Source organism: Melanerpes formicivorus, unplaced genomic scaffold, assembly GCF_026170545.1.
Source record: "Melanerpes formicivorus ecotype bairdi unplaced genomic scaffold, bMelFor1.0.p_v2 SCAF_8, whole genome shotgun sequence".
Lineage (NCBI taxonomy): Eukaryota > Metazoa > Chordata > Aves > Piciformes > Picidae > Melanerpes > Melanerpes formicivorus.
This window is the reverse complement of record NW_027142360.1, coordinates 15,162,195-15,180,492: the sequence shown is the minus strand read 5'-3', so window position 1 is coordinate 15,180,492 and position 18,298 is coordinate 15,162,195. Positions and strand designations below refer to the sequence as shown.

Sequence of the window (18,298 nt, the reverse complement as noted above, 5' to 3'; positions counted from 1 at the left end):
AACACCATGTTCTGTTAGCTCACTTTCCTATTTTGTGCAAAGCTATAGAACATAAAATCTTCTTCTTTTTTCTATTCTATCAACCATCTTCCTGTATTTGGTTGTTTCATTGGTGACTTTGTTACCTTATTCCCTTCTTCACACTAGTTTTTGAGCTTGCAGATCTTACAGCCTATGTAGTGGTAAACAGCATTTGTTTTCCCCTTTGGAATACACTGACTTCACATAATGGCTCAAGATTGCCTTTTCATTAGAAAACTTGCCTACAACACAGGCATGATCTATGATCTTTAAATGCCAGCTACCTCAGTCAGGTCATCAATCTATTTCCTTCCAAAAGCTAAAGGGCAAATTTTCTTTGTGAGGCTTTGAAATGCCAGATCTCAACTTCCCCCCTCTCCTTTTTCAATGTCAAGACAGTTCAAGAATTATTATTTTTTTATAATACTTATCAAAGAAGATATCATTTTCTCCAAATGCTTAAATGGGAATCACCCATCAAATATGGCCATTTCCAGCAGTACCTCTCAAAGGTATATCCTAGAACAGGGTCTTAGTATAGATACACAAATGAAGCCTGGTCTATTCTATTCTATCCTATTCTATTCTATATAACTTTCATTGGTGATTCATGTAAATTATGCAACCTAACATGATTGCTTCTGAAATCTTTGCATTTTCTTTCTAACACAAATATTTTCCATTTGTCTTTTGAATAGGTAAGCCTACAGGGTATGGATCCAGCAGTAGACGCTTACATCACAAGGGAATAGTGGATGAATGCTGCTTCCAGAGTTGTGACCTGAGGAGGCTGGAGATGTACTGTGCTCCAATAAAGCCACCTAAGTCTGCACGCTCTGTACGTGCTCAGCGCCACACTGATATGCCAAAAGCACAAAAGGTAGGCCAGGCTGGGGACAAGACCAAAACAAACACACACAACAAAAAAGCCAAAACCAAACAGCAAAAATAACCACAACCAAAATCACAACCACCAAACAACCCGCAGCACAAAAGACACCCAACACCCCAAACCGAAACAAACAAAAACCCCAAACCCCTAATTAATTTCGGGAAGGAAAATGCCATCCAACTGTTCCAGTGCTCAAAGAACTTCATTGTAAAGAACTTCACTGTAAAGAACTTTTTTGAACTTTATCCTAACATCCAATCTAAAATTATATCATCCAATCATAACTAACACTTAAGATTTACCTGAAAAGAGAAATCAAACACTGCATGTTTAACAATTGATCTATCCAGAAGCTCCTCAGTTGTCCTTCATTGTGAGGAAAAGGTAAAGTGAGAGATCAAGAGGGAGAACAACTATTCAACTATTTGTTTGACACATAATTGAACACATGACACCCCCCCAGCCCCCCCCCCCCCCCTTTTATTTCCCCCATTATTTTGGCCTTTTTTGTTTTATTTATCAGCACTAAATTAACTATAGTCATTGCAATAATTATGTTCTTCATTTGAACTATTTAATGTTTAATATGTCTATTATCCAAGCAATTCAAGTATTCATTGGTACAATTTGTACAGATGTAGGCTTCAGAGTATCCAGGGTTTTTTTCCCTGCCATACTAGATATACTGTATGGATAGGTAGTTAAATCTCACCACTCCTCAACAGAGCCTATAGTGCACAAACCCCATTTTAGACTAGACTACCATTAAGCTCATGTCCAACTTCCTCTCTTGTTCAAGTTCTGAACATCTGTTTTTCATGTTATCTGTCAATGTGCTGTAAGCCTCTAGTGATATATTTTATTGCTGTTGACCTTGTCTGTCCTCCACATATGTTGGCCCCAGTTCTGCAGTTATCTGAAAAGTTTTTTCTTATAAGAACTGGAACTGCATGAAATCCTAAGACTTCATAGGAAGTCATGAAACTAGCACAATATACTTAATATCTTCTTTATGAAAAGAACAATTGTAATCATTCCAGCATCCATTTCTTTTCCATAAGTCAATCTACAGAATGTAATCTTTTCACCTCTTTCTCAAGTGTTTTCAACTCTTTGAAGTAGTAGCTGTATAGTTCTTCCTGGGAAGTATTACCTTAGCCACAAACATCTCAAAAGGCACACATGATGAGTGAAATCTTCTTCAGGTGGAGCTCAACTACAGACAAGAAAGCCCTGTGGTTTATTACTATCTATGCAGACATGTATTTAAGGCTTGTGGGAAAAGAAGAAAACAGGCTTGGCCAGTAATGTGTGTGCTCCTTCCCATACTTATTGCTAAGGTGATCGGTAAAACATTCTGTAACTTCAAGATATCTGCCAGTTCTCTGATGGATCTCCACAACACTTTCCTCAGAGGGCAAAGGAATGAGGTCATTCTTTAGGCAGCTGTCCTCTTCTCTGTTCAAAAGACAGTCAGGAAAACACTTACAAACAGGAAAGAGCAAAAGAGAAGCCTAGGATATTTTTTCAGGAGGTGGTGTTCGAGAGGGGATACTGGAAGAAGAAAAAAAAATAGAGGGATTGTGTAGCAATTGAGAGAACCTAGCTGCAGAAGAAATCATTGAGGAAATTGAAAAGGGGAAAAAAAAAACAAGAGGTGAAAGAGGCACTAGAAGGACAATGAGAAGCAGAGGAAAAGAAAGGGGAGGGAAATAGATCAAAGAGGCTGAGATGCTGACAAATATTGAAGAACTGAATGAATGATAGTGCTTAAAAATGATATAAGATGAAGTTAGAGGAAAAAATACTACTAAAGAAAACACCACCTTTAAAGAAACTGTATGTAAAGGAAAGAGAAGGGTGAACAAAGACAGAAAAAAAAAAAATCATGGACATATTTTAAAGGAACTTGGCAACAATCCAGAAATTTTATGGGAAAAACAAACTGACATTTTCATTAATATCTGTGGATGGAGACAATTAGATTCAGGAAACAAAAATGGAGAAGCGGTATGAGAAACTATTATTATGATTTATAAGAGTTAAAAGGTTTTGTTTGTAGCTAATGAGCAAAACATTTCTTTCTCTATAGGACCATTATTTGTCCTGTTCTAAGACCTTTACTCACAAATACAAAAGTATTTTAGAAAGTAAAAAAATATCTTATGATATGCTTAGGGGTATGGTATACACATCATATACACATCATACATCACAGATTCACCAAAACAAACAAAAGCAACACCAAAACAAAACAAACCCCTAAACATTCCAAGCAAGCTGTAAAATCTGTTGTTCAGTCCTTTGCTGATCACTCATCAGTTATGGTCACCCAAAGCCTCCTCTATTTATTTGCTTTCTAATTGAATACTCTGAAAGCTTTCAGTAGATTTCTTACTGTTGAAAAGTAAGGCATACTTCGAAATTTGTCTTGCCAGAGCTGATAAAAAATAGATGGTCATCAACTACACAATACAAATCCATTATAACATTCTACTTCTATTGCAGTTACAGAAATGAGCAGATGTTATCAGAGGTGTCCTGGGTTTGCTATGACAGAATCATAGGGCAGCCATGGTCTGCAGATCATTAGAGTTTCAAGTCAGACAAGGAGGCTGACTTAAGCTAGCTCACAGGTGTATCTCATACCATAAACATCATACTCAGTTTAAAGGGGGAATGAAGGGCTGAGGATGAAGGGCTTCCTGCTTGGGGTCCTTCTGGCCCTACTCCTCTTTATTCTCCTGTGGACTGCTTTCCCATTTATTAGGTCCATTGTACCTCTGAAGGGTTGAGTATAGCTTTGTATACTTCATGTTGGCATTGGTTTCACTCTTTTATTAAATATGCTTTCATTTTAACCTGTGGGTCTTCTTTCCCACTTCCTTCTTCTTACCTGGAGAAGGGTCCTCAGGTGACAGAGCAATTGGTGTAGTTTAGATCCAAATACAGGATAAATGTAGACAAGACAACACAACTAAATATTAACATTTCTAAACCCTGATTTTTTAACAGAGACACAACTGTGAAAACACAGCATGTTACAGACTGGGATTTACTTTTTTCAGCCTAAAACTGAGAGAATAATTCTTGACATTGCTTTCAGATTAAAAACTCATTTAATGAGCAAATACATCAGCTAGTAAGGTAGGAATAAGGAATAGGGAGAAACTTCCAGTATTTCTTTTGGAAAGCAATGTAATGATTACATCTGTTTTTACACTAAGTTCATGTTTAGAGTTTTAAACTGAGAAACAGGAGCAGGAGGGAGAATTACAGTTCTGTCTTCAGTGTACATGGTTTCATGTAGCTTTTCTCTCATTCATTCTTTCTCTTCTGAGAGTGACTAAAAACCCCAAAACCTTAATCTGTTTACCCTTATGGAAATCAAGTTTTAACAGCAGTTTGGAAAACAACTGTTCTCTATTCAAGCAAAGGAAATAACTGAGCTATTTCCACAACAGTTAAGTATCTGAGGGAAGACTGTGACCTGTTTGAATGAAGTAGTGTCACAGAAGTGGTGGCACAAAGTTGTCAGTTAAGTATACAGGCTACCTTGAAAATTATTGCATGAACATAAACACTGACAAGGCTGATTTTAAATTCCAGTAAATGAAGAGGGAAAGAAAAAACAACACACAATATTATACTATTCCCTTGCTCTCTGAGCAAAATGGAATGCATGTGTCTGCTTGTTATTTATGTATGCAAAGAACCCTTTCTTGTAGTTTTTTGATATCTCTTGTCAATTTCAATTTGACCTGAACTTTTGATTTCCTGCCTGCATCTCTACAAGACTTGGCAATGCCCTGGTAGTTCTCAATTCATCTGCTTTTCCATCCCTAGTATGTGCCTCTTTTGGATTTTGGGCAGACTCAGAAGCTCAAATTTAAAACATGGGGGCTCTTGCTCTGCCTACTTTCCTTACCTTTGAAGAGGACAAACTGGTTTTGTGCTTCCAGGAGAGCATTCTTAGAAAAACTCCCAGCACTTACTATCTCTTTGTTTGCTTTCCACAGAACTCCTCCTAGCTGAGCTCTGAGAAAGCTGGCTTGCTCTTCTAAAAATCTAAACCCATTGTCTTAGTACTAGCATCCCACATGCAGAGCAGGATCCCAAAGTCCACAACACTGTCATCTCTGCAGTCAAGGCTATCACTAAGCAAGATATTTCATAGCAAATTTTCTTGGTTTATGAGTAGCAAGTCCAGCAGTGCCTTTTTAGTTTTATATAATCTTCAGAATTGAAATAAATATGAAGTAGGACTGAGAGAGGGAAAAGGTATTAATATTTTTAGCTTAAGAAAATGTCATTAGAAACAGAAAAAATTGCATTATTTCACTAATCTTTCTAAGATTGACAGATTCTTTTGTAATTGGCTCACAATTAACTCACAGATACATTTTCAGGCCAAAATATGCACAATAGCTATAATATTAATTAATATTGCAGTCATACCAACTCCCAAGACATTGAGGGAACCTTTAGGTGTAAGAGACAGAAGAACTTGGCCTCATCAGACAATTGTCTCACATTGTTTACTTTACAGTCATATTATTGTTACTGATCACACTGTCCACAGAACCTCAAATAATTCGTAGCTTGCTTAGCATGCCTGATTCCCTAAACATTGGACATTCCATTTATTACCAATACAGCAAAATAACTTTTAGTATCAATACGGGGTTTGAATGTTCATCCTAAAAGGATAAGAATGCTGTTTCATGCTTCCCAATACCATTCCATCTTAGTTAAATGATCTTTACTATCATTGAGGTAGTTGACATACTTAGGGCAAAGCCTTGTCTCCAAAGATCCATGCTTAAGATGATAGAAGTCTGTCCTTCACTGTTCGTGATCTGAAACACAAATCTGACATTTTGCACCTGTCACTTTGAAATGCTTATTGTGTTTCTTCATGTCTGGATAGCAACTCAAAGAATCTGATTATCAAATTGGCATTGCAGATACTTTTATTTCTAGCTACCTTTTTTCAAAGATTTGAGAAATAAGGCAGTCCTTTTTTATACCAGTGCAAATGCAGGCTCAAGAACCTGATTCAAGCACTCACACTTCTTATTTTTCCAGTGGTCTCAGCATTCCACACTTGAAAAAAAAATGTGTTATGTGAGTCAAAGCATTTTCTGGCATGCAATTACTGCTGCCACCACTATTACCACTTCTTTGTAGTTATTCATCCAAATGTTGATTCCAGAGAAAAAAAAAAACTGTTTTAAGAGTAACATGTCATCTTCCCTCAATTTCAAAGCTAGCCTGTGTGTCATGACAACAATTTTTCCATCTATGTGTCAGCATTAAAAACTATCACTGAAATCCTACTGCATCTTGTTATTTCCTTTATTTGGGTACTAAAATAATTCTAAAGTCAGACAACAACAGCAATGGAGATAATTTATGTTTTCATTTGGGAAACAGTTAATTTTCAATCTATTTTGAAAACCACTGCACTGAAAAATGGCTGTTGTGCCATAATAAGGCTGTCATTGCCCATTTTATAGATTGCAAGCATGCAGTCTTTAGAAGTGTATTACTTTTTGCAAATAAAATGCAGCATCTTACTTCTCCTATATGTTAATAAATTCTCTTTAAAGAGGAGACCTAAGGCCAGTATTGAAAAGGATACCTTTGCTTTGTTGGCATAAGGCAAAAAGCAGGACAGATGCATCCAGGAATTCTTGGGGTTTTAGTTCATTGTTACCAAAACAAGTATTTGTAGCATAAGGCAGAATTCTTAACAGCAGCAAACTCCTGTGAAGCATTGCAATGACGAGTTTAGTGAAAATGTAAAGGTTTATCCAGAATGAGTACTTCAGGTGAAAATTAATGCACAACTTAGAGAAAACTAAAGCTGGAAAAGAAACAGGTAGGAAGCCAACAAAGTTAATTTATGGAAAAGCAGAATTCTGTTGGCAATTCTGTTTCTGCATTCAGTCCATGGTAAGGAAACTATTCTATGTTGGCATTAGCAAAATTTGATGAAGTCAAGTCAGTATCCTACTGAACTGATCTTGGAAATGGTGACTGGATGATTAATCTCTTCTTCCTCATATAGTATTGCATTTTGGCCTAAGAATGTGTAGAATGGCAGATTCCTGCCCAAGACATTCCTTCATTATACATATTTTGTTATTAGGAAATTTGGCTTCTCATAGTTAGGAACAGTGTTTCTCCTTGTAAATTAATTTAAAGAATAGAATAGAATAGAATAGAATAGAATAGAATAGAATAGAATAGAATAGAATAGAATAGAATAGAATAGAATAGAATAGAATAGAATAGACCAGACCTGGCTGGAAGAGACCTTTGAGATCATAGAGTCCAACCTATCATCCAACACTATCAAATCAACTAAACCATGGCACCAAGCACCCCATCCAGTCTCTTCCTAAACACCTCCAGGGATGGTGACTCCACCACCTCCCTGGGCAGCACATTCCAATGGGCAATCACTCTTTCTATGAAGAACTTCTTCCTAACATCCAGCCTAAACCTCCCCTGGCACAGGTTGAGACTGTGTCCTCTTGTTCTAGTGCTGGTTGCCTGGGAGAAGAGACCAACCCCCACCTGGCTACAACCTCCCTTCAGGGAGTTGCAGACAGCAATAAGGTCTGCCCTGAGCCTCCTCTTCTCCAGGCTAAGCAAGCCCAGTTCCCTCAGCCTCTCCCCATAGGGCTCGAGCTTCAAATCCCTCACCAGCTTTGTTTCCCTTCTCTGGACATGTTCCAGCAACTCAACATCTTTCCTAAACTGAGGGGCCCAGAACTGGACATAGTACTCAAGGTGTGGCCTAACCAGTGCTGAGTGCAGGGGCAGAATGACCTCCTTGCTCCTGCTGGCCACACTGTTCCTGATACAAGCCAGGATGCCATTTGCCTTCTTGACCACCTGGGCACACTGCTGGCTCATGTTCAGGCTACTATCAACTAGCACTGCTTTCATTTTTTTTTTCATTCAACTCATATCTATCAGAAGCCAACCGTAAAGCAATGAAAACTAATAACCCCTTGTGAGTTCAAGATCTGTCTTCCTTTGCCAGTTTATTATTTATTTTGTGTATAGACTAGAATAGACTAGACTAGACCAGGTTGGAAGAGACCTTTGAGATGATCGTGTCCAACCTATCATCCAACACTATCAAATCAACTAAACCACGCAACCAGGCACCCTATCAAATCTCCTCCTGAACACCTCCAGTGATGGCGACTCCACCACCTCCTTGGGCAGCCCATTCCAATAGGCAATCACTCTCTCTGTGTAGAACTTCCTCCTAACCTCCAGCCTAAACCTCCCCTGGCGCAGCTTGAGACTGTGTCCTCTTGTTCTGGTACTGGTTGCCTGGGAGAAGAGACCAACATCCACCTGTCTACAACCTCCCTTAAGCTAGTTGTAGAGAGCAATAAGGTCACCCCTGAGTCTCCTCCTCTCCAGGCTAAGCAACCCCGGCTCCCTCAGCCTCTCCCCATAGGGCTTGTGCTTCAAACCCCTCACCAACTTTGTTGCCCTTCTCTGGACACATTCCAGCAAGTCAACATCCTTCCTAAACTGAGGGGCCCAGAACTGGACACAGTACTCGAGGTGTGGCCTAACCAGTGCAGTGTACAGGGCAAACTGCAAAATTACATATAGAATAAAATTTGATAAAGGAAATAAATTTTTTAAACCGCACAGAACTACTACAATGCACCAAATCAGCTTCCATTTTCTTTCTGCGCATCAGAAAAGCAGTCAAATTTCATTAAATTTTAAATATTAGAGGTTGCATTCCCTTGTTTTTAGAAGAGTTTAAATAGCAAATACTGCAGTGGTATAACTGCATGCACATGCCTCACCTTTCTCAGGGTGATTTTTTTTTTTGTTGTTTTTGTCTTTTCTTATGACAATGGATATGATCCCAGTTAAGTAAGAATTTTATTTCTGATGAGGATTATAAATATGGAAAGTCACTTAATTCTGCCTCCAGTCTGGTACAGAATGTGCAAAAACTTGGGCCCAGCTAATATTTACCAGCATGACAAATAAGGAAATCAAACTGAAAGATACATGTCACACTCATCTCCACTGCTGGAAACTAGCATGTGCATGAAATGACAGTGAACTGAGGGCATTATTCACTCCACAGTGCTCTTGGTTTACCTGGCACATCACCCTGTCTCTTTTTGAAAATACAAATTATTTGGCTGCAGTTCCTGCTCACACTTTTTATCCTCATAAAGGCCTTATCCAACAAAAACCTTACATATCTAATATGCCATTTATGCAAAATGTAGGCAACAGAGTCCCACTCAGCAATTTTTAAGTCTCTGGCCACTGGGTACTAAATCCTGCAGTTATAACTCTCAAGTTCCCTGACCTTATACATCCTGCTTTTGGATGTCCTTGCTCTGAAAGAAACAAAATCTTTGGTACCTTCTGTATGTTTGTACCTATCTGAGTTCCAGTATGCAGATGTTTCTTCTGCCAAGATTAATAATGACAGCAGTTAAAGTGTCTAGGACAACAGGGAATTTAGAGTACAGAGCTTTTGAATAGCTAAGTTCTTTGTGAACCAGCAGAAAGAATCTAACAGTTCCAGCATTTAGGATAACTTTTCCCACTAATAGGAGTCTTGTGGTCATACAGCATATTAAAACCTATCTGGAATAATATTTTTTTTCTACACCTTCAGGAAGTGCATTTGAAGAACACAAGTAGAGGGAACACAGGAAACAGAAACTACAGAATGTAAGAACATGCCATCCACAAGAATGAAGAATGAATGTGCCATCTGCAGGATACTTTACTGTAAATAAATTATTTGTTAAACATTGGAAGACTTAAAGAAAAAAAAAAAAAAAGAAAAAAACAACCTATGGTTTAATAAGCTTGATGAAATCTCAACCAATGGGCATTCTCCCACTGAACAATGCAACTAAACATTCCAATATTAAGTCTTTAGAGAACAGAACATTTTAACAAGCCCAGAGATAAAAAAATTCTGTGGTTGATATATTACTGTTTGTTAACCTGTTTTAAATGTCCTGCACAAATCTCTTAACGTCCTGTGCCCCTCAAAAGCCTACAAATTTATGGGCCTTTGATGGATCCAATTGCACTAAATTAATCTATGAACACTGGCTGCTGGAGTCATTCATCAGCCTTGTCTAAGTGGTGGGGTTTTTTTATTTGCACTTCTATATGAGCAACAGGCTGTTTGTTTTACAGTGTCTGATAACATTGTTTGTCTGCCCCTTCATATTTGCACAGTTTGACATTCCCAGTAACAGCAGCAGTAAGGTAATATATACAGTTATAAACATCCATTAATTCCATCTGTGGCATTTTGACAGAATATGGGTTATAGATGCATTTGTTTTAAGAGAGTTTTATTTTTCCTTCTCTTACAAAGATGCAGTTTATTGCAGTTTGTGAGACAAAAGATTTTTAAAAGCAGTTCAAGCATACATAGACTCTCAACCCATCAATGATTCTTCCAGGTAATTATTTTGGAACAGTATAGGTAACTTCTTTCTTCCTCCATATAATGCAGTATGTAAAATTTAGCATAATACACATATATCAAACAGTATGTAAAAATCTCTGTTTTATAGTACAACGGTGCTATTTTATAGTTTGTTACATGAAAGGGTCTGGCCAAAATGGTAATAGGTAAAAGCAAATATGGAAAGATCAAGCCAAAGATTAAAAAGACAATATAGTTATAAAAATACTCAGTTTATATGAACTAAACCAGCTCCAGATTACAATAAGGAAATAAGTTCCCCATTTTTAAAAGAAAATTCAGATACTTGTTCCCGTTTAGATGTTTGAATGGTGGTAGTTTCAGTTACATGGTACACATAGGACCCTCCTAAGGCTTAGAGAAGACAATTTGAATAGCCTTCAAATTACTTAGAAGGGTAGCCCATCAAGCATTCTATTCAAACACAACAGAGGGTTACTCCAGTTCTTTACTATTTTAATTCCCTAGACTGATGCAGCTCTCTGTAAGTCAGAAAAGTTTATCTAATCACCAAATTACAATGTAGAAACAGTCCTCAAGAAGAGATGAGCCATAATGTCCTTCAAACTACTACTTACAATAGCCTTCCATGCACTCTTGTGGGAGACATATTTCTGGATAATGTCTGTTATGTAACCTCGATAGGTACTGCACTGATTCTACCTTGAATAACACTGTGTCCTATGCTCCATTTTCATAAATCAATTTAGTGCAAGATTGACCATGCAGTAAAAGAGGATAGGTAGCCAACTCTGTCCCAAGGTGAGCAATAAACTTCTCTGTGAGAGGAGAAGAGGAGGAGAATGCTCTGTTCCACCCTGTCCAGTACTGAAACATAATTCCCCTTGTCCTCTTCCCCTTACCAATCCACAGGCAGGAAATCAGACATGGGATGAAGCATCCCTTTCTTAGTTCCAAGAGGGCAGCGACAATAGTATGTGAAGGGAGCCATTAGGGTGATGTTAGATTAGCTCTGTAAAAGCACCTCTCTTAAAATTCAAATCTGCCTTACTTTCTACTACATCTATGGGAGTAGATGACTGGACTAGTGATTAAAACACAAAGGAAGAGTCTCTGCAGACTGCATTATTGTACATGTCCTCAATAGTTTCTTGCGAGGGAGATAGGAAAAGTAGGTTCATAACAATGTAATAAATCATTATTGTTCCTTTTAAATTCCATTATATAAGATGTGACTTTCATAATTTTTCCAAGGAAAGTGCAATACTTTCCTATGCAATTCTTTAAATCCTTTGCTTTCTATGAGATGGGTGCTTATATACATAAGTGGCTGCCATCACAATGTAAAAGCAACAGTAAATGAATTAACAGAATATGTCAGAGCTGTCAGTGACTGAGAAGTTATGTTGAACAAGGAAGAAAGCACAGAGAAACAGATAGGGAAATTGTCCAAAATTATTTACCACAAATTCAATAAACAGAGAGAGTAATTCTGCTACCTATCACAGCTCCTACAGGCCTGTCTTTGGCAGAGAGCATGAAGAGAAAAGTTTTTTTAATTCACTGGTTGTTAAGAATTCTGAAATTCATTCTAACACTAAGCCATTATTCTGATGTCATAGACATAATGCATATTTACATTTTGTGTTGCATGACTATTTCTGTCCTTTTCCTCCCGTGAAGTTCTCTGAAGGAAAGGAGCAAAGAAAGGTGTGAGTGCGAAAAGCAATTTGCAGATCTCTGTGATGGCAAGTTTCGTTTTACTGATGCACTGTTAATATAACTGAATAGTCACATATCATTGCACTATTTAATTCCTGTGATCTAATTCAAATTTTGGTCTTATCCTGTGGGGTGTGCACTCACAGTTATGCCACAATACCTCTCCTATTTAGAAATCACAATTAGAAAATGTGACTCATAGCAATATCTAACATCAGAATTTGGCAAGAGACTAAACAAATTGAGCATAGCTCTTGAAAGAGACTACAGTATTCATCACAGTAAATACTGAATTGCTACAAGCTGCAAAGGAAACACTTTGCTTTACTGAGAATAAATGGTATCACAAAAATGGAGAGTTGCTCCACCACTGCAGAAGTGAGGAACGCATAGTTGTATAAGAAATCTTCAGTCATACGGGCAGGGAAGATAAGATGCTCTGGCCAATGTGAAAGATAAAGGTCTGCCTTAGCTTAATAATAACAATAAATCTGCTAATTAAAGAAGTTGAAGCATCAGCCAAACATCTCCCTCCCAAAAGTACAAAGTACTACAACTTGAAAAACTCCTAATTTAAAAAAAAATAAAAGGGTTCTGCTGGATTTTCCAAAGCCACACAGATATTTAGGAATGGGGCCTCTGCTGAATGCCATTATTTCTCATAAATCACTTTGTTGGTAAAGAAAATCCCATTTCCCATCCTTCCTTACTGTATAAATCACATGACAGAAGTTGCAGATGTTTACATCCTAGAGTAGACATAAAACTCCCATTATTCCACAGAATGTCACTGAAGTGCAGAAGTAAGAAGTGAATTAAGCCTCATTATTTTTGGCTAGTTCAAAAAAAGAACCACAGATCAAGACCTACTGACACTAACATATCACTTTCATCAAGGCAGCAAAATTTGAGCCTCATCTCCATGGCAACCATAATTAATCATCAATATTTTAAATAGAAAAGGAATAAATTCTCTGTTTTGCTCCAAATATACTTACAAACCTACACATAAAATGGGGAGCCTCTTGTGTACCATTCAGCCAAGAGAGAAGAGAAAAACCAAATAAAGGGGTACTGTATTTAGCCCTTGTAGATACCTTTAAGCAGGCACCTTTTCCACAAGGCAGAGTACAGTGTCAGTTCCTTCTTTTAAGATTAAAGGATAAATTAGTGGTAGGCTTTCCTTACAGCAGCGAAGTCCATACACAACTAGTAGCTATGGTGAGTTGCCCTATGAGAAAAAGTGCATGCATATTTGCTTTACCTGTTACTGATTTGGCCAACAATGCCAAAGTGGTGCTATTGTTTTGTTTAAGAAAGTACTTGACTAAAATATAAGAGAAAGCGTAGATATTTTTTTAATGTATGAAAATGAGCAATTATATAGGTATGGTTATTAAAATAGAAACTAGCCATAACTTTTCAACTTTTTGTCACTCAGCAACAGGAAAAAGAAAAACAAAAAAAAAAGAATATCTTCAATCAGTGGAGATGGGGCAGGAGTTAAGCGTCAAAATGCCACAAAAATTCGTAGACTTGAAATGCGATTCTGAATCTTTCCTCCAAGTCAGAAATACAGATGAAGAAAAGCATTTGAAGTCAGGGAACAATGGATTTGACTGTTCAGATTAACGTGAGCCCTGGATCATACCAAAGGTTTTTAAGCCACACTCTATCCTGAACTCGGGGTAGTTTGGCTTAAAGTCAGTAGCGTGGTATGATCGAGATATTCCTTGAGCACATATTATTTTCACCTAATTACCTTCTCACAAAGAAATGCATCCGATTTTATTAAGGAATGAACATGGTATATATTCCTAACATGAAACTGAAGCTGGTTTTAATTCTGAGCAGTTTTAAATTGTGAGAAAAAGTTGAAATCTATGGCTTACAGTCTGTGAATTTATTTTTTTTCTTACTTTTTTTTTTTTAAGTTTATGTGGTCACTATGAACAACCTAATGAGCAAAATTTCACATTTCATTGTTTCGTTTTGAAATTGTGGTAAATTAAGCCCAAATAGAGATTCATGGAACCTATAGGCTAGATAGAATGCTTGTGTTCTGATGAAGGTATAATCAATATATTTAAAATGTTTTATTTTTAGCCTGAAAAGGAATAGTAATAATTTATTTGGGGACTCAATTTATACTAGTCCCTTTTCTAAGGATACAGTCCAGTGCAAACAAGTCTTCCAGAAACCAAACTTCTATTAAAAAAAAACAACATTCGTTCCTCCCTCCCCCTTCCTCCAGCAAACCGAGTTAAAACAATATTATAACTTAATGTTATGGTTTATCTGTTTGTTTGAGGGGATGTGTTTTGTTTTAATTCACTTTGTTTTAATTTGGGGGTGGAAGGGTGAGGAGAAGATAAGGCTTTCAAGTCATTAAGATGTTTTCCCACTGGGTACAATCCACACACAAAATAAAGCATTTGCCTTGATGAGATCACTAATTATCCAATTCATGTATGAAAGTTGCATGAAGTAATGCTACTAAAGTATCACAGCATTGGAATATTCTGCTGGATTGTAACTGACCAAACACACAGTATCTGATATAGAGAAATCTTCAGACTTCTACATGAAGGGTATTATGGGAACATCTGAAACTTGATTACATATTGTACAGCACAGAGATACCAGTCTAGCAGAGACCAAAACAAGAAAGACCTCCCTGATGCTTACATTAGGAAATCTTCTAATAGTTGCATAAAGGTTGTGTGTATGTGTATACATACATATATACACACGTGTATGTGTGTGTGTATATATATATATATAATGTTATAATGTGTGTATGTGCATGTGTGTGTACACATGTATAATATGCTTTTCTTTCTTTTTCTCAAGTAAAATTGGAGCATCTTGCTTTTTACACATTATTTGTCATGGATTATATTCAGTAATCCATTTGGAATCCAAATTTAGAGGAACATTGTATAATACGGGTGTCACAAATTAGATCCAATCTTTGGTGTTCACACATTAAAAAATGACCAGATTTTAACATCATGTGGCACTTTGCTATCACTAGACAAATCTATTTATAGAAGTACAGCTATAAAACACTAACTCTAAGGGCTTTATTATGACAACATTGATTTTAACATTTTCTTTTATTTCATTCTTCTCCAGATATCTTCTTTTAAGTGAGATTTTGTAAGTGTAAGCATCCCTTCAAAGTAAGAATAATGGGTAGCATAAACAGAGAAGAATGAAAATTTCTCTCACTGAATAATGTCATCTCAATTACTCATTTGCCAATTAGGTGGTCTTTTGTAAGAATAATCCATGCCTCTCTATAGTACTCTTAATTGTTTCAGAAGTGGAAAAGAAAAAGCACTGTAAATTCCTATATCCCAAATTATTTATAATAATTTTTTATTTCTCTGTAATCTTCAGTAACTTTTTGTTTTGCTGGCTTGGCTCACAAAATTCATAAAAAGCATCAACATGATACTTCTGCTGCTAAACATTCTTTCCTACAAGTATTTAACATACTTACACCCACCTATGATACTTACATATTCACACATGATTGAATTTCTTAAGAAACAGCACAAATAGTCAGGAGACTTTTTTTTCCCCCACATTTTAAAGATATTAACCATTTTTTTTAACTAAAGCAAACACATTCCAACTTACTGTATTCTACATTCATTAGTGTAATATCATTCCTCTAAAGCAACAACAAAATACCTGCAGAACAAAAAGGACTCTATTGTGATAAATAAGATCATGCTTCATGTACTTGCTTCAAAGAAAAAGGTTTAACCAGATAACTATATTTACAACTGATTCAATGAAATTCATATTTTGCAGTGAATTAACTAACTTGGTAAATTTTAAATTCAAATGAATGCTTCAATCTTCCTTGTTTATTGGCATTAACCTGCTTATGGTATGAAAAAGCCTACTGTAGCAATGATCAAACACAAAGGATCCAAGACCAAGGAAAGAGGTGCAATGCCCTCATTTTGTACACAGGAATATTACTTTTATTTTTAAGGTTAGAACTTCAAATCACATTAATACTGCATAAAAATTATAATACTCTTCATTATTTCTACTTAGAGACAAATTTGAATATAATAAAGCACATGCAAGTTACACTGCATGATACAGTATATAAATCGTACCTTGGAATTTCTTACCTTTTCTGAGGAAATAGTTTGACTTAATTCTATAAAAATCCTGTGCAAGTTAAAAAAAAAAAAGGGAAAAGTTAAAAATGTATAATGATAGTAGTTGCCTGATTAAACTAAGTCTCATCATCAAACATGAGTCCACTGAAAATGCTCCACTGAAAGCTTACTAGTACTTCATCATGATAAGGTTTTGAACTGCTTCACCTGTAGCCTGTACACATTGCTTTATCAGAATTGGTGGTTCTGTTTTATAGTTTCTTAATCCTTGGAGTCTTTAGGTTGAATATTAAAAATGTTCATCAAGCCTCAAGATTCTGGGAAGCAAAGTTAAAGTAGAAGCAGCAGCATCACCCACTGCTGATAATCAAATGATAACTGAGCTTTCTCTCCTCCAAAACTATCTGCAAAGCCACCCAGAAGTGCTAAATGAAGAGATCAACAGCACTTGGTTTTCAGGAGGACAGTCTTTCCAATATTACTATCCTTCTTTTCTTCACTATTGGAATTCAGTTGGTATCCTGACTAAAACCTATGTTTCCACAATGCAAGTATGAATGTGGATACCTGAATTTCTGACTTCACTGCTGAATAATGCTACTAGTAACATTTCAAGTCTTTATAACCAAACAGTGGCAAGTGTTAAATGTTCAATCACTAAAAACCATTTAAACTCTCTATTAAAGTTCTAACTGGATTTATTCTTTCTCTCTTTTTTTTTTGTTTGTTTGTTTTTGTTTTGTTTTATTTTTTATTTTCTTGTGCTTACTCATAATACAATGTCACTACTTGATGACAAATAATATTTCATACTGTGTATGTAACATCATTGTGTTGCAGAATCCCCCAAATACCTCAACAACGTCTTTGTTGCGCTATTTTCCCCATTTGGCACTTATAAGCTTTTTTAGTAACAGCCAATAAAACAAAAAACAGAGCTCTTACTATGTACAAATATAAAAAGAAAATCAAGAATTTTTGCTAGTTTGCAGTTCATGTAATGCTGTCTTGACCATTCTCTTCCTCTCTCTCTCTCCAAGCTGTCTAGAACAGTAAACTTTGCTCCATAAATAATAGTGTATTCATGCTTTTAAAGGCTTTTATATGCATTTATAGTAGGTAAAGGTTGGAAAAGGTAGTTGACTGATTTTCACTTTTATCTACTTTGATTTCAGTAAAGGGCTTTGTCACTCTGTATACGTAAAGGCTAATGCACCCTTTGGTTTGTAGAATGTACTGAAATGTTTGCAGCCCTCTTGGTATCAGGTCCAAAATGTGAAGCATTACTGTTAAGAGGGTATCTTTCTAATGTATTTGTATGTATAGTTTACACCTCTGTGAGGTCTAATAAAGGATTATGGTTAATAAAAAAATGTGTTGAAAATTCCTCCTCCACATAGAATTTGCAGTAAATTGCATTCTGCCTTTCTTTTCCCTGGCACATACATTTAAACTCTCAGAATACACCAAAATCAGCACATACCTTAACAGGATGAGCAGGCTTCTCTTCTAAGATAGGACTAACAGAGAGAGCTACCTACTAGCTCAAGAGCCTTGATAAAATGAAGTGGCAGCAGAAGGGATTATGGAACTTACCAATAAAACAAGTTGTAATGTATAACCAACAATATTCACAAACTATGTTCACCTACAGATGAAGATACCTGAACTCACTCAAAAGGTCCTTGTTTAATGAGAACTAAGTGGTAGCTAATGCATCCTGACTTCCACAGATATTCATGGGACATTTAAAGAACCACAAACTACTATAAGCTATATCTCTATCACTAAAGTTGTTGTCAAAAACAGAATCTATGATAAACATCATGTCTTGCAAGAAACCAAAGATGATGTTGTGAAGTTAAGGCTCAGAAATCTGTTGAGAGTTATTTGGAAGAAAAGAAAGGCATGTAGTCAAGGTAGATCAGGGTGATCTTGGATTTCCAAAATTCTTGTAAATTGGGTCCCTCTCCCAAAGTTCTTACAAACTATAAATTGCCATGGCATGAGAGGAAAGTTATTCTTACGTGCATA

At 36.4% G+C, this 18,298-nt stretch overlaps 1 protein-coding gene across 2 annotated transcripts in view; it reads left to right on the top strand.

Moving 5' to 3' along the window:
* IGF1 (insulin like growth factor 1) overlaps window positions 1–18,298 on the top strand; it is a 63,663-nt gene that overhangs the window by 39,293 nt on the left and 6,072 nt on the right. The window contains exons 3-4 of one of the 2 annotated variants that reach the window (XM_068142261.1): window positions 720–901; window positions 9,600–17,620. In XM_068142261.1, coding sequence (XP_067998362.1) covers window positions 720–901; window positions 9,600–9,659 — 242 coding nt within the window. In that variant the 3' untranslated portion in view covers window positions 9,660–17,620. Of the gene's footprint in view, window positions 1–719; window positions 902–9,599; window positions 17,621–18,298 lie in introns of those variants that run through there. The other variant, XR_010987802.1, reaches the window with a different exon arrangement.